Source organism: Myodes glareolus, chromosome 2 (genome assembly GCF_982192425.1).
Source record: "Myodes glareolus chromosome 2, mMyoGla1.1, whole genome shotgun sequence".
Taxonomy (NCBI): Eukaryota; Metazoa; Chordata; class Mammalia; order Rodentia; family Cricetidae; genus Myodes; species Myodes glareolus.
The window spans coordinates 109,049,676-109,066,694 of record NC_142027.1 but is presented as its reverse complement, the minus strand read 5'-3'; the positions used below and the strand labels follow the sequence as shown (position 1 = coordinate 109,066,694).

The window sequence follows — 17,019 nt, the reverse complement described above, 5'->3', positions numbered from 1 at the left end:
ACTTGTGGAGGTCAGAGGACAACCTGCAGGATTAATTCTCTATTACCATCTGAATCCCAGGGATCAAATTCAGGAGGCAAATTGGAGACAGCCACGTTGACTCACTGAGCCATTTCGCTAGGCCCCAGAGCCCCTGTCTTAACTGAGAGGTGGGAGACATCTGAACAGCCACACCCAGGTTGTCCTCTGGCCTCCTGTGCAGACTGTGCCTGTGCATATATCACACCCTCCCCCACGACAGGGGCAGGTGAAAGGGTGGGAGGCTGAGGGAAATGGGAGGGAGCACTGCCTTCAGGTCCTTAGCTGTCAGCCTAAGCTATCTTGTCCTCCTAAATCTCTTGATGTCTAGTTCTTCCTCCAAGAGGCTCAGAGACTCTTCGAATGCCCTCGTCCAGTAGCCCTTATTATCTGCAGTCACAACTCCCTAAGACTGTACGAGGCTGTTCATATGCCAGGTGCCATCTGGGCCTCCCTCCCTCCCTGCCCCCAACCCCATCTTTTGAGATAGGGCCTTACTCTAGCCTAGGCTGTCCTGGAACTCACTAGGTAGTTCAGGCAGACTGACCTCGAACTCAAGGTGATCCTCCTGCCTCATTGCCACCTTTCTTTTTTTCTTTTCCCCTGTAACACAGTCCATGTAATCCAGGCTGGCCTGAAACTCTCTATTCCCCTGCCTCATCCTCTTGAAGTGCTATGATTAAAGGCTATTGGCTGAAGGAGCTCCCACAGTAATGCACCGTCATACCAGGTTTATGCCATGCTGGGGATTGGACCTAGGACTTCATGTGTGCTAGGTAAGGAACTGAGCCACAGACTCCAGTTCTCTGTCATGATTTTCCAGCCCTATGAATGCTTCCAACCTAGAATCTTGTTAGGAAGCAGGCGTCTATGCCCACCAGTCCTGAACCTCTTGGGGGGAATTCTGATATGAACGTGTTAAATAAGTTATGCCCTCCCAATAAAACATCAGTCATATACTATCAATTATATAATCCATATAATACTGTATTCTATATATTTGTGGGGTTATATTTGTTTGTTGTGGTGGGATGAATGTGTGGGTGTCAGAGGACAACCCAAGAAAGTCATCTATCTCCTTTGCCTATGTGAAACCCTGGAACCCAACTCAGGTCTCTAGGCCTGGTTACTCAGCTGTCCTGCCAGCTCGTGTACTACACACTATATAACATGTGTACGCTCGTCAGGCATGTGGCACAGGCCTGTAATCCTAGCAAGCTGGAGGTGAAGACGAAGATCAGGAGTTCAAGGTCACCCTCAGTTATATAGTGAGTTTGAGGCCATCGTGGTTATATGAAACCCTATCTCAGAAAAGAACCCTAAAATATATATTACACACAACATAATATATTACATATGAAAAATAATGAGGATCATGTCATTGTGTGATCCCCAGGAATCAGCAAGACAATTAGTCCTCAACCTGTCTTTTGCTCATATCCTAGTGGAATGTGCTAGAATCTTCTCTCTGAACCCTAGCACTCTGTGTGTGTGTGTGTGTGTGTGTGTGTGTGTGTAAAGGAGCAGATGTCTATTCATGTGTTTATACACACATGTGGAGGCCAAAGGACACCCCCTGGTGATATTCTTCAAGCACACTCCTCCTTCCCCAGCACTAGGATTGCAGTGTACACCCAGATTTTCGTGTGGTTCTGGGGATCAAAGTTAGGTCCTTGTTCTTTCAGAACAAGTAACTGTGTTACCTCCTCAGCCCCCCACTTCTTGTTTATTTGCTTGTTTTATTAATTTGTTTGCAGCATGATGTCATGTAGCCCTGACTGGCCTTGAACTCACTATTTTGTTGAAAATGACCTTGAACTTGTTCTGACCCTCCTACTCCCACCTCCCATGTACTAGGATTATTAGCACACACCTGGCTGAACTCCCACCCCTCTCCTGTTAGCTTCACTCTGGCTATTCCTGTTCAGTACCTCTCCATCACCTTTTGACTTTCCATATATATTTGTTATTTATTTATAAGAAATATACATATTTTCCACATATAAAAATATATAGCACAATGTAACTTATATTGTACATTTAAAGTATATTAATATACAATGAACCCAAAATATTTATATATAATTATAAACTATATGTGATAAGTAATTATGTATTTCAAATATTACCTATAGTATATAATACACAATATTGCCTATGCTATATTACTTATTATACTATATGTAATAGTTTGTGATAGATTAATAATATTGTATAGTATACCTATCATTGTCACCCTATCACATATCTGTATATATAACAGATATTACAATTGTAAGAAAATTAAATTAAAATTAAATACTATATATTATAAGATACATGAAAACTAAAACAGAGTAATATATAATAGATACAATGTATATGAAAATTAAAAACAGTAATTCTGTGGCAATGGCCAGTGGGACACAGGCCTGGGGTGTGGTTGTTACCTAGCTTTTTTCTGGATGGGATATCCCGAGGTTCTGTGCAGAATTCTCCTCCATAACCGAGGTCACAATGGCAGATGAAGGTGTCCCCTTGCTCCTGACACCGGCCATCATTGCGACAGGGGTTCTGTAGACAAGGACTATCTACAAGGGCAGAAGGGTGTGAGTGGATCCCAATAGGATATTCACAGTGTAGGAGATGCCTGGCTGTGGGCCCCGGGAGAAAGCAGCAGTCACCAAAGCTGCCCTGGGGTCCACTCAGCAATCTAAGTTTTAACCCTGCTACCCTGGGTTCAGGGAATTTGCTTAGCCTCCTGAACCCCCACGTGTGTGTATGTGAAGGTCCAGAGGTCAACTTCAGGTACCATTCCTCAGCTCTCATCCACTTGCTCTCAAGACAGGGTCTCTCTGTAGCTTTAAAGCCTGTCCTTGAACTCACTCTGTAGACCAGGCTGGCTTTGAGCTCACAGAGATCCGCCTGCCTCTGCCTCCTGAGTGCTGGGATTAAAGGCGTGCGCCACTGTACCTGGCTGGAACCCTATTTTCATTGCTCATAAAGTGGGGTGTTGTGCTTTCCAGACCTCCTGAGACCAAGCAGGAATCCCACTCGGGCAGGAGTCTGACTCAGGGAGGAAGGGTACGCCTGGTGTTAAGAGACCACAAGGGCCCAGGCTTACCCCGGAAGCAGCCTCGAGTAAAGTTGGCCACGGTGCAGGCCTCTCCAACCCTGCAGCCATAGGGCTCACACAGCAGGGTCCCCTGGCTGGCGCAGGTGCAATGCTGGGAGCAGTCATCAGTCACATAGCTGTCACCCAGCTGGAAAAGAGGAAGTGAAGGCAGCAGACATTCTAAATTCACCCTAGATCTCATTCTTCACACCTGGATTCCCAGGCCTCCGCTGCCCAGACCTTGTAATAGATGCCATTGGTGGTGCAGCCGCACTGTGCCACTGGGAGGCTCTGGGTATCACTGTAGATGTAGCCTGGGATGGTGGCACAGCCTTCCACGCAGGGGCCTTCACAGGCCTTGGGGGTCACAAATTTGGCACAGGATGCTGGGCAGGGCGTCATACAGGGCTGGTACACAGTATTGGCAGGGCATGTCATGGCTGAGGGGATAGAAGCATGGTTAGGAGCTGGCTGGCCTTGGGACTGGTGAGTAAGAAACGGAAAGCAGGGTATACGGTCATTCAACAGAACACAGGGCTCCCTGTACACAGGGAAGCTAGGGCGAGCAGGCCAGTTCCGCCTCAAGTGTTGTCTGGAACATAAGACGTTTGATGGAAACAGATGGACATGGTAGGGTGGGTAGAGTAGCACATAATCCCAGCACTCAAGAGCTGATCCGGAAGGAGCACCAGGAGTTTGAAGCCAGCTTGGGCTATCAAGTGAGATTTTGTTCTTGGAGCTGGAGAAGGAACTCAGCAGTTAGGAGCTGGGTCCTGCAGAGGATCCTGGTTCTGCTCCCAGCGCCCACATGGCAGTTTATGACCACCTGTGACTCCAGCTCCAGAGGCTCTGACACCTCCTCCAACCTCTGTGGGCCCCAGGGTGCATGCAGTGCACAGAACGCATGCAGGCAAAGTACTCATAAATCAAATAAAAATCAGCAAAGTCTTAAAATAAATCCATCCCAAAGCATACACAATGAGGGATAGCGCTTCTGCTCAGGCCAGGTGTGGGAGACCTGAGGAGACCTGGGGGTTGATAGTCAGTCAGTACTACCTAATCACCAGGCATTGGGGGCCGGGGGGGGGGGGGAGGAGAGAGAGAGAGAGAGAGAGAGAGAAAACAAGGTGGGGCTAGTTGAGATGGTTTAGCGGGTGAAGGTGACCTGACTGGATCCCTCCCACATGGTGGAAGTTGTCTTCTGTCTTCTGACCTTCACAGGTGTGCTGTGGAACATGTGCACCCACACATACACACAAAATAAAGAAATGTAACTGCCCCACACCAAACAAACAAAAGAACAAAGTAAATGACTCCTGTTCTCTGGTCTCCACACATATGTCTGCATGCATGCAAACACACATGGACACACACACATATATAAACATACAAAAAAATAAAAGAAAAAACACAACAGAAAAAATGGGCAGAGAGGAGGAGGAGGAGGGGATTGGACAGCGGAGGAGTGGATGGGAGAGGGGTCAGGGGTCAGTCTGGCATCACTGGCTGCCTTGAACTAGGGATAGAAGAGTCAAGGCCGAAAGGGCATGGTGAGCGTGCTGGCAGAAGCAGAGCTGAGCAGACAGCAGAATGACTGAGGAGTCAGAGCCAGCTGCTGGGCAGAAACAGAGCCTCACCACAGTGTGTCTGGTCCCGCCAGCCAGTCGTGTTGGCACCTGCCTCCTGGCAAATGATTGCATATCCACTGAGGACCCGGCATCGAAACTCCTCTTCTTCCTTGGTTTTCCAACCAGTGCACATGTCGGACATACAGTGCCTGAAGTAGAAGGGGAAGGGTGGAGTAGGTGTGCTTTAGAGAGGGGGAGCAAGGAGAGCCAGCCTTGCAGAAAAAGGGCCCAGGCGAGGGGCTGGGGGCTGGGGACATGGCTCAGTTGACCAAGTGCTTGCCTTGCAAGAATAAGGAAGGGCCTGTTTGATTCCCAGTATCCATGCTAAAAACAAGTAGGGTGTGATGATATGCTTGTAATTCCAGTGCTGGTGAAGGGGAAACAGAAGGGTCCCTGAGGCTCACCGGCCAGCCATCTTAGCCTAATCAGTAAGCTTAGGCTCAAGTTAGAGACTTGTCTCAAAACAAGGTGGAAGCTGGGGAGAGATGCCACTACGAAAAAGTACCTGCTGTTCAAGCATGAGGAACCGAGTTCAAACCCCCACACATGCCTGTAATCCCAGCTTTATCAAGGAGTAAAAACAAAAGGATCAATGGGACTCACTCTCTCACAGTCTAGCCAAAAAAAAAAAAAAAAAAATAGTGAGCTGCAGGTTGGGTGTGAGCCCCTGTCTCAATGGAATACAGCAAAGAGAGAAAGCAGGACACCTGACTTTAACTCTTGATGACCCAACAACACATATCCACACCCACACTCACACAAAAGGAAAGAAAGGAAAAAATAAAAACCAAGGTGGATGGCCCCTGAAGTTGATCTCTGACCTATGTAAACATACATGGCACATACACTGAACAAACAAGTACGTGCTCATTCCCCTCGCAAATCCCCCCAAATAGATAATAAGCAAAAGCTGAGGATGCGGCCGAGTTGGTAGTGTTTGCTTGACATGCATGAAGCCCTGGGTTCCATCCCCTGTACCACAAAAGCAAGGCATGGTGGTCCACGCCTGTAATCTCAGCACTTGGGAGGTGGAGGCAGAAGGATCAGAAATTCAAGGTCATCCTTAGGCATATATTAGCCTGGGCTACACGAGACCTAAATAAATACAGGATAAAATAGATTAAAAATAAAATAGAGAAGAGAGGCCCAGAACCCCACACAGAAAGTCAGCAGGCTAGAGGGATAGCTTGGGGATAAAGGCATTGGATTGCAGAAAAACAGGATGTAGAATGGGGGGAGTCAGTAGGAAATGGGGTCACAAGGGAGAAGAACCAAGTCCACAGAGCTAGAGGGGGTCAGAGAGGAAAACCACAGCAGGAATCTGGAACATTCTTGTGAGTACTGGGCCTGTGACTCACTGCTCGAAGGGCTCTGGGGCTACAATCTGGTGACAGGCAGCAAAGGGACCCTGGGGGTCCACCACCACCCTACAGGCCTGGGTGCTGCTGAGGAACGCTATCTGCTCTGGGCTGCACTCTGACAGCAGAGGGTCAGACTCTTCCTCTTCCCCATCTTCTTCTGGCAGGGACCTGAAGTAGGGATGGCAAGGGGTTGTGTGAGGTTTGGGAGGGAGGTGAATTTGAGGGAAAACAAAACAAAACAAAAACAAGTGTGCAGAAAAGCGAAGGGAAGGACAAGGGCACATGGGGATTTCCAATGATCAGCTGTTTCCACTGGTCAGTAAGAGACCGAGTGACAGAAGGTACGTCCGTGTTGAGGACCAGAGGGTCAAGGCAGTGGAAAAAGAGACTTGCTGGGTAGGAGATACCCAACTCCTGAAGAGAATCTCCCAGTGAGGGGCTGGGTATGACTCAGTAAAAAGAGTACTTGACTTTGATTCTCAGTAAAGGGCAAGGAGTGTGGCTCAGATTAGTGCACAAGCTCACAGGTTCAATCTTCTACCACCTCCAGTGAAAGAAACTCTAAGTCATCTCCCAATCCTCAGCCCTCACCTTGGCAATCGGAAGAGGGCATTCATCATCTTCACCTCCCAACTGTTGCCAAAGACATTGAGGTTTGAGGTGAGTGTTCCACTGGGCAACATCAAGTCATTGGTTCGGTCCTTATCATAGTTTCCACACAGGCCCCGTATCAGCCCACGGTACATGGTAGGCAAGGAGATCACTGCAGGACAAAGTAGTGAGCCAAAGTCTGTTCTCCCCTCCACAATCTGAGTCTCCCTTTCAGGCTGGGGGCTCTATTCCCAGGTATAACAAACACATCTTCCTCTGACCTGTCTGAGCTGTATCTTTTCATCACAGATGGGGTTCCTATTTTCTGTGGTTATTGGCTTTATTGTCACTGTTTTCATTTTTGAGACAGTGTCTCAGATAGCCCAAGCTGGACTCAAACAGGGTATGTAGCTGAGGCTAGCTTCACACTCCTGACCCTCCCGCATCCACCTTCCAACTGCAGAGACTACAGGTGTGCTCCAGCTGTGTAGCTGAGGCCAGCTCCTCCACACCTGCACTGTCAGTTTCTTGGTTAGGGTTTGATTGGGTTCTTTTTTTCCTTTTTCCTTTTTCGAGACATGGTTTCTCTGTGTAACAGCCTTGACTGTCCTGGAACTCGCTCTGTAGACCAGGCTGACCTCAAACTCACAGAGATCCACCTGCCTCTGCCTCCTAAGTGTTGGGATTAAAGGTGTATGTCACCACTGCTTTACTGGATTTCTTTGAGACAGTATTGCACTATAAGCCCTGGATAGACTGGAATTCACGATGTATACCACAATGTGCCCAAACTCACTGGAGATCCTTCTGCCTTTGGCTCCCGAGGGTTGGGATTACGTGTGTGAGCGAGCATGCCTGGTTCAGAGATAGGTGCTCTGCGGTCTGTGTCTGTGCCCCAGTTACCTGCACTGTGCTTCCCATCGTAGTCCACCACCATTTCAAAGTCAGTGATGAGAAACAGCCGCTGTGCCCGCAGGAGGACCCGCAGGTGGTCATTTGGATTGTAGGGGATTGCCACCTTTTGATTGTTGACCTTGAAATGGAAGACTGCAGCTGCACAGCATGCTAAGTAGGCCACACTCACTGCTGCTGTTGTCTGTGCCTGGCTTTGCCCAGCTCGCTAGAGTTTTCATTACCCCCAGTGTCAGAGACCTCCCTTTATACCCCAGTTCCTTCCTTGCAAACACTCAGAAAGAGAGATGGCTCAGTGGGTAGAGGCACTTGCTACTGATCTGGAGGACCTGAGGTTGACTTCCAGGACCCACACGGTGGACGCAGAGAACAGACTCCTCCAAGCTGTCTTCTGACCTCCACACATGCACACAGCACGACATGCACACACACGTACAATAAATAAGAAAGTGTGACAGAGAGATGACCCATAGGTTGACAGTGGTTGCTGTGTCTCCAGAGGACCTGTATTTGGTTCCCAGAATCCTTGTTGGACTGTTCATAACTACCTATAACTCTAGGTCCAGGGTTCACGACACCTGGCCTCTGTGGGCAGTCATACATATGTGGGATATACTTACATAGACACACATAAATAAATAAATGATAAATAAATAAGTAAATATTTAAAATTGAAATAAGTGTAAAGGAATGCTGCTTTTCTAGCTAGCACAGAGGCTGCTCCAGCTCCATTACCACATGCATGCCGTCCTTCCTTCTGCCCAGTCACTCCCTTCATCCTCCTCAGCCCTTTTTCAGTCCTACTGCCCTGTGCCACCTTTCTCCAGGAAGTGGCATCAACTCTGACTTCTAAGAGCAGTCTGCACCCCTGGAAATTCCCTGACAATGGGGCACTCTGGTTTTGCTAACCACAGACGGCCTACAGTGGTCTCCTGGTTCCCTTCATGTCTGATCCTGCCCCTTTACTCACCAAAGCCACCAGCCCTTCTTGAAGCTGTATTTTATCACCGTAGACGATGGTGGTCACTTCATGCAAGGTTGGACTCCCTTTGGGGGATATTTTGTTGCGCCCCTCTATGACCAGGTGCTCGATCCCCCCTGGGAGTTTGTCTATTGTCTTTATGAGATAGTAGTTCATCCGACCCAGGAAGCGGTAGGAGAAGTCATCGAAAGTGTGGTAATAGGGATCCCCAAGGATGGTACATTTTTCCAATTCTGTCAAGAAATTTGCAAACTGGAAAGGACCTCAGCCCAGCTACTGGTCTCCCAGACTTTCTTCCTAACTGTGGTATTTCTGACCACCCTCCCTCTTAGACCAGGGGCCCTGCCTCTGATTCTTTCAGTCACCACGGCTCCTCTCCCCTCCCCCACGGCTCCCCACCAGAGCTCCGCTCCCCTCCCCCATGGCGCCCCACCAGGGCTCCTCTTCACTCCCCTCCCCCACAGAGCTCTTCTCCCCTCCCCCTCCCCCAAGGTTCCCCATCAGGACTCCTCTCCGTTCCCCCTCCCCCACAGCTCCCTTACTGTTGGCCGCACAGTTACTGCTGCCATCATTACTGTGCTGGCAGTGGGACCCTGTGGGGCAGATGAAGTTCCGGCACTGAACAACCCCATCCATGCAGGTACAGTTCTGGGTGCAGCCACTGGAGATCCAGGTCTTGCCTGTCTGCAGAAGGCATGGAAAGAGAAAGGGTGTGAGGACAGGGGTGGTAATTCTAAAGAGAAAGGCTTAGCTTCCCTGAGAATGGTTTGCATTTGTCCTCCCTACCTGCAGGTCCCATATCTATCAAGCCAACTAACCACGGGATGAAAATATTTGAAACAATTGCCTCCAGCCTTTATATGTGCCTGGTCTTACTGTAGCTTGTAATGCTGTGTTTGGTTGGTGTCCCTGGGAGGTCTGCTCTTTTCTGAAGGGAAGAGGAGGAGAAGTGGATCTGGGAAGAAGGGAGGTGGAGGGAGGGAGGAAAGGATGCAGTTGGGAAGTACTGTGTGAGAAAAGAATAAATAAAAAGAAAATATAATAAAATAAAACTACCACATGGTCCAAATATAAAAAAAAAAATTGTGTCTATTGATAGGGGTAGAGCTCAGTGGTAGAGCACCTGCCCAGAATCCCCAGTGAGGGGCTGGGCACGGACAGTAGAGCCCCTAGAATCTCCTAGTGAAGGGCTAGAGTACGGGTCAGTAGTAGAGTTAATAACTACCATAAATGAGGCCCTAAGTTCTAGAAAGAAAATCTATTTGTAATTTTATGTCATTATTCCCTAAATAACACAGCACAACTATTTGTGTAATCCCAGCCCCAGACTCCAACTTTGAAGGACTCTCCCTTGTGCCCTTCGAACCTTCACCCCTCCCTGAGAAGGGTCAAGATAGCCTGCCAAACCTTGACCCTTCCCCAGGAAAGGTCAAGACCACTCTCACAGGCAATTTAAACAGCTCCCCAGAAAATAAACACGTGGTTTTCCCTTTTCCTCTCTGGTGGGTGATCGTGTTGGTGGCTTCCCGTTCCCCTCAGGGTCACCCGGGAGCACAGGCGTCTAATTAAACTTGGATATATTTAATTTGGTCTGATTTGGTTTGATTAGGATTATTGTGCGTTGGCGGAGTGGCTGGGTTAGAAAATATTCCTAAAATCTTGGAGGTCCCACCAAGGGGTTGTTTTTCCCGCGGGTCCACGGCCATGTTCTGGAAACGCCCTTATTCCCCACCCCCATCCCATGCTCTCTGCCAGGCTAAAATCGACTCCCGTAGATCAACATCGTCGTAGTGAGGTAGTGAGTATTGTTCTCTTGCCTATACTACTAGGGTTTTGGGGGATCTGTTTGTGTTTACTTTTCTCGATTTTTGGGCTTTTGTGGAAGACGCAGTCCGCGCCAAAAGCCTCACCCATGCAGCGAAAGCTGAGACTTTTGCTGAGGTGAATTGTGTTTGTACAGGGACGCCTGACATTCTTTCACAGCCCTGTTTGAGAGTTCAGTGGACGCACTGTGATAGACTTGAGCCACACAACTGGGCATAGACTTTTAAAATGGGCGCTTGCAATTCAAAGCCAGATCCATTATCGCCCCTGGAATGCTTCTTAAAAAATATTTATAAATCTGTCCGACACAATCTGTTCCAAGTGGTTGTTAATTTCTCTATACACTAAGATTTGGCCTCAATACAATCTTGACAATGGGACGCGATGGCCACTAGAGGGAAGCCTTGAATTTACTGTCCTCCGAGGCCTAGAAAATTTTTGTTGCTGTGGAGACAAATGGACAGAACTCTCAAATGTCCACGATTTTTGGGCACTGCATTCTTGCCCCTCCCTCAGTAGCCAGTGTCTTGCAGCACCGTTTTTTGTTGCTAGGTTCACGGTGCCTCTAGATTCCCAGTCATTTTGTAACTGGGATCCCGATAGCTAGGCCTTGACCATGCATCCTGAGGCACGGCCCCTCACCCACTCCCTGGAACCCTCACTATCCCCAACCCTCCTGTAGAGCAAAATTCTTCATATTCCTTTCCGCACCCACCCTCACCTACTCCCTCCCTAGCCAAACCGGAAGTCCAAGGTCAACTTTCCCCTTACCCACCTTCTCCCCTCCTCCACCACATCTTCCTACCCTTGGACCCCCTCTGCACAATGGGTTAACTCCCCCCAATCCTCCCTTGTCTCCTCCCATATCAGATCCCACCATAACCCTGCCCTTCTCTGTCCTCTCTGGGAAGTAGCGGGAGCCAATGGCATTATTAAAGTTCATGTTCCCTTTTCTCTTCCAGATCTTTCTCAGATAGAAAAGCGGCTGGGTTCCTTTTCTGATAATCCTTCTGCTTATATTAAAGGGTTTCACTATCTGTCCCAGGTCTACAATCTAACCTGGCATGATTACTATGTCATTCACACTTCTACTCTCCTGAGGAGCGAAGTAGAATTTAGACAGCAGCTAGGCAGTATGCAGACCAGACTCATCTGTACGGTCCCTGTGGGGAAGGTGGCTGTGCCAGCCACAGAATCACACTGGGACTACCAACCTGGCCAAAGCGGTTGACAGAGGCAGGGCATCATGGTTCGTTGCCTCCTCAGGGTATGGAAATGGTCTCAGAAAAAGTAATTAATTTTGGCAAACTTCAAGAGATCACACAGTTAGCTGACGAAAACCCAGCCATATTTTAAAATCGGTTACAAGAGACCATAGTCCAATACACAAGGCTGGATCTAGCCTCCCCAGCGGGAGCCACGGTCCTAGCTACCCATTTTATTTCTCAGTCAGCACCAGATATTAGAGAAATGTTAATTCCTATATAAGAGTTGGTGAAAATGGCCTTTAAAGTTTTTAATGTCTGAGAAGAGAAAGCTGAGTCTTCCCGACAGATAAAGCTGTAACAGGCAGTAACGCTCCAGGCCCAAGCCTTAGCAGCTGCCTTAAGGCCACCAGGACTCCCGGAAGGGGGATAGGGGAAGTCAACCGCAAGGCTCCATCCCAGCAGAGTTCAGCTTAAGTCAACTTTGCTGGTAGGCTGCTTCAAAGGTGTTTTAAGTGGCCATTTGGCACGATATTGCCCTGGGCCTCCCAACCTGGACACTGGAAATCACAATGCCCCCATGGGGGCTCGTCCTCTATGCAACACCACGGAAGTCCAGCCTCACCAACATCAACAAGTGAGATGTTGCCAGCCTTCGAAATTCTTGGCCTTACAGAGGATTGATGCAGCCCAGACTTGGTGACTCCCATAACCCAAAGCGAGCCTAGGGTAATGCTACAGGTAGCAGGTGAGTCCATTGCCTTTCTTTTGGACATGGGAGCTACCTACTCTGTTTTAACATCTCACTTGGGCCTTATGTTCCCCTCACCAATTTCAGTTATGGGGGTGGACGGGATCCGTTTCTCCCCACTTAAAACTTTGCCACTGCCCTACATTCTTGCAGGGCAATTTTTCTCTCACTCTTTCCTTGTGATACCTGCTTGCCCTGCACCACACTTACTTTGCACACCTCCCCCCCACTCTCCTGAGTCACACTTTCTTCTCACTTTAATGGCCTCACAGGTTCCTACCCCAGACTGTTCTGTCCCTACTCTCCCTGATCCAGTAGATCCCCAAGTATCTCTCCACCTGTGGTTGCTAATCACCACCGGCCAGTCCTAGTTCACCTCAAAGACCCTTTGTCCTTCCCTTCCAGACCCCAGTTACCTATTTCTAAAACCCACCACCGAGGCCTTAAGCCTGTTATCACCCATCTCCTATCTCAAGGACTTCTGATTCTTGTCGACTCACCTTGCAACGGTCCAATTCCTCCTGTGCATAAGCCCTCTGACGCTTACCCCTTGGTTCAAGACCTCCACCTCATAAATACGGCAGTCATTCCAGTTCACCCACTGGTGAACAACCCATATAATCTGTCTAACGTCCTTCCTACCACCTTCTACTTTACCATTCTGGACCTAAAAGATGCCTTCTTTAACTGTCCCTTTACACCCCGACTCATACTTCCTCTCTGTCTTTACCTGGGAGGACCCTGACTCCTAGACAGTTTACACGGACTGTTCTTCCACAGGGTTTTTGGGACAGCCCCCATTTCTTTGGCGAAGCTCGGGCTCCGGTTTTCCAAGATGTCATGAAGGGCCTACCTGCTTCTCGGTCTGTCACACTCATCTCTGGTGATACAAACAAGACAGGTAATAACAATATTTTTCTCCTAGACACCTGTCTTCTTATCTCCCTCAAGAAACAGATGCCTGGAGTCTCTGGGATGACAGTAAACAGGATGCCTCTCCAGCCACACCCTTCGCTGAGCGTGAACCCACCAACACCCAGCTCTCCCCTCCCTCATGTCGCCCCCATGCCTGCAGGAAGTAGCCAGACTTGAGTCGACGCCCCTTTTTCCAAAGAGAGCCTAAAATGTTGGTCAAAAATATCACCTTAGCAAACAGTCTTCACCCCTCCCCAAGAAGGGTCAAGGTAGCCTGCCAAACCTTGACCCCTCCCCAGGAAAGGTCAAGACCACTCCCACAGGCTATTTAAATTGTTCCCCAGAAAATAGACACGTGGTTTTCCCTTTTCTTCTCTGGTGGTTGCATTGGCGACTTCCTGTTCCCCTCCAGGCCACCCAGGAGTGCAGGTGTTTAATTAAACCTGGATATCTTTTAATTTTGTCTGATTTGGTTTGATTGGGATTATTCTGCATTGGCAGAGTGGCTTGGTTAGGAAATATTCCTAACAATTTGTATAACTTTACATAGTCTTATTATAATTAATGTAGAATTATTTAAATCAAATAGGAAGATATATAAGTACTATATATTTTACTTATTACTTGTGTGTGGATGTATGTGTGTAAATGCATGTGTTCATGTGTGTGTGTGTGTGTGTGCGCACGCACGTGTGTACACATATATGCATGTGCATGTGTAGAGGAGGGCCAAAGGAAAAGCTTTTCCTCAGGAACTGTTCACCTTGTTCTTTGAGGCAGGGTCTCTCATTAAGTCTTGAACTTGCTAAGTAGGCTAGGTTGGCTGGTCAGTGAGCCTCGGAGATCTATCTACCTATCTCCACCTCTTCAATGCTGGGATTACAAGTAAATAATACTACATCTGACTTTCAAAAAATAGAAAATATATTTATTTGGGCATTGGATGCCATAGCATGTGTGTGTGTATGTGTGTGTGTGGGGTGACCAGAGTACATTTCTTTCATTCCCCTGTGATTTCTGGGATCAAAGTCAGGTCACTGGGCTTTGTGGGAGGTACGTTTATCTGCCCAGCTACCTCCTGGTTCTTTTCTTTAGGGGTTCTAGGAATCAAACTGGCACCCTCATGAATAAGGCAAACACTGACTGAGCTATCTGTCCAGTTCTGTTTGTTTAGAGAGCTTGTGTGGAGGTTCTAGCAGGAAGCCCCAGCTACTATATACCCTTGACAAAAAGAAAGAAAGAAAGAAAGAAAGAAAGAAAGGAAGGAAGGAAGGAAGGAAGGAAGGAAGGAAGGAAGGAAGGGAAGAAGGAAGGAAAGAAGGAAGGAAGGAAAAAACAAACAAACAAACAAACAATAAAAAAAACAGTCCTTCTCAACCAAGTGGGCAGCTTTGGAAGGGACACATAGGAAGTGGTAAGGGGGAAGGAGAAACCTGCTTAGCCAGTCACATCATCCAAATCAACCTTGGGATCAAGGGGGTGTCAGATGTCACAGCCAGATGGCTTTCACAGTCTTCCTTATTTCTTGAAACAGTCTCATATAGAACAGGCTGGCCTCCAATTCAAAGAGGGCTTTGAGCTTCTGCACCTTCTGCTTCTATCTTTCCCACGTTAGGAGGACAGATGGACATCACCACTCCTGGTTTATGTGGTGCTGAGGATGGAACCCAGGGCTCTATGTGCCAAGTTCTCTATGTGGGTCGTAAGTATCACCTCAGCTTCCTGTCACCCCTTATACAAAGAGTCTGGAATGTAATCCCAGCCTCCAGCCTCCATCTTTGTAAACCCCCTCCCCTGAGCCCGTCAAACCTTGACCCCTCCCCAGGAAAGGTCAAGACCATTCTCACAGGCTATTTAAACTGTTCTCCAGAAAATAAACATGTGGTCTTCCCTCTTCTTCTCCAGTGGTTGTGTCGGCTTTCTATTCCCTACCTCAGGCCACCCGAGAGCGCAGACGTTCAATTAAACTTGGATGTCTTTTAATTTGGTTTGCTTTGGTCTGACTGGAATTAGGAATATTCCTAACACTCTACCCACTATGCTTCACTTCCAGGCCTACTACATCATTTTATATAAGGGCTTGAACATCTGTACATTTGGGTTTCTTCAGGGTATCCTGGAACAAAGAACATAATTCCTGTGGATGCCCAGGAACTGATGCAACTGGCCTTCTCTAGAAGACAGTTACAGTGCCATTTGAACCTTGGTACCATGTATTCCTCCTTCTCAAGACATTGTTCTTGGCCTTTTGCTAAGTTTAGTTGAGACAAGGTCTTAAGTAGCTCAGGCTAGTCTCAAAGTCACTATGTATCTGAGGATAGCCTTCAACTTCTGATTTTCCTGCCCTGCCCTTCCAAGTGGTAGGTGTGTAGAATAACACACAGCTTGTTCTTGATGTCTTAAGTCCATTGCTTAAGAGGGGCTACTGGACCCATCTGATGAGGAAATGGAGCAGCAGAGTTCTTCCTGTTTGGTCACCGTCTACCTTGGTTTCAGCTGTGGGGATTCCTTGACACAGTTCCCAATCTATGAGGGCTGGGAATGTGGCTCGATTGGTAGACTGCTAGCCTATGATGTACAAAACCCTGGTTTCCACCCCAGGCACCACATAACCCAGGCATGGTGGGGCAGCCTGTCATCCCAGCACTTCAAAAGTCAAAGCAGGAGGACCTGGAGTTCAAGACCATCTTCAGGTATGCAGTGAGTTTGAGACCAGCCTGAGTTATAGGAGTCCTTATCTTTGAAAAATGAAAAAACAAAAATTAAAACTCATTCTAAGGTCTACCAGCTTTCACACTCCAGGGCCAACCATATAAACAGGCGCATCCAAGGCTGAGAAATGCAGAGGGTGCCTGCCCCCCACTCCCCGCCATCCCAGGCTCCACACCAACTCACCGGGATGAGGTCACCTTTGGTATCTTTGCAGCCACATTGGTTTCTGAGCACACACTTGTCCTCATTGAGCAGGTAGCCAGGTTGACAGACACAGCCCTCCTTGCAGGTGGAGGGGACTTTGGGGCTGACACCCTCACAGAGGCCATTTGGGTTGGAGCAGGAAGGCTGACAGGAGGGAAGGCAACTGGTGTAGAGGCTGTTGGCTGGGCACTTCATAGCTGTGGGGTGGAAGAAGAACAGGGCTCATGCCATGCCTCGGATTTCTCCAGCCATGAGCTGGTTCTGTCTTTCCCTTCCCATGGGCTCCCTTACTATTGGAGACACAGTTACTGTTGCCATCTTGATATTGTTGGCAGTGGGTCCCTGAGGGGCACTGGAAGTTCTGGCATTGAAAGAATCCTTCCTTGCATGTACAAATCCGGGTACAGTCAGTAGAGATCCATGTCTGGCCGGTCTGCAGAAGTCACCAGAAGGGAAAGAAAGAGAACATAGGGCTTAGTTTTCTGTCCAAGGGTCTTACATTTACCCTATGCATCTGCAGGTTCCATATCCACTGAGTCAACCAACTACAGATGACAAAAAAAAAATTCTTTTTTTTATTTTTTAAATTGCCACCGGGATTGTGGGTGTAATTGAGCCTGACTAGAACACTCAGTGAGGGATGGGAGCATGGCTCAGGGGGTGTGACCCAGTAGTAGCTAGAGTACTGGCCCAGAATTCTTAGTGAGGTGTTGGCGGTACCCAGTGGCAGGTATAGTGCTTGTTTAGAATCCCCCAGGGAGTGTTAGAGGAGGTATGGTTCAGCAGAGGAACATCTGTCTAGAATCCTCTACTGAACACTAG

General features: G+C 48.2%; 1 protein-coding gene across 2 annotated transcripts in view; it reads right to left on the bottom strand.

Annotated features, from left to right (window-relative positions):
* The window catches only part of Zan (zonadhesin), a 104,713-nt gene that overhangs the window by 2,597 nt on the left and 85,097 nt on the right, over nt 1-17,019 (bottom strand). For both annotated transcript variants that reach the window (XM_087903495.1, XM_087903496.1), the window contains 11 exons: nt 16,489-16,630; nt 16,177-16,394; nt 9,129-9,270; nt 8,575-8,819; nt 7,596-7,725; nt 6,693-6,864; nt 6,099-6,269; nt 4,750-4,889; nt 3,353-3,552; nt 3,122-3,260; nt 2,448-2,588 (listed from right to left, as the gene is read on the bottom strand). In XM_087903495.1, coding sequence (XP_087759621.1) covers nt 2,448-2,588; nt 3,122-3,260; nt 3,353-3,552; nt 4,750-4,889; nt 6,099-6,269; nt 6,693-6,864; nt 7,596-7,725; nt 8,575-8,819; nt 9,129-9,270; nt 16,177-16,394; nt 16,489-16,630 — 1,840 coding nt within the window. The remainder of the gene's footprint in view (nt 1-2,447; nt 2,589-3,121; nt 3,261-3,352; nt 3,553-4,749; nt 4,890-6,098; nt 6,270-6,692; nt 6,865-7,595; nt 7,726-8,574; nt 8,820-9,128; nt 9,271-16,176; nt 16,395-16,488; nt 16,631-17,019) is intronic.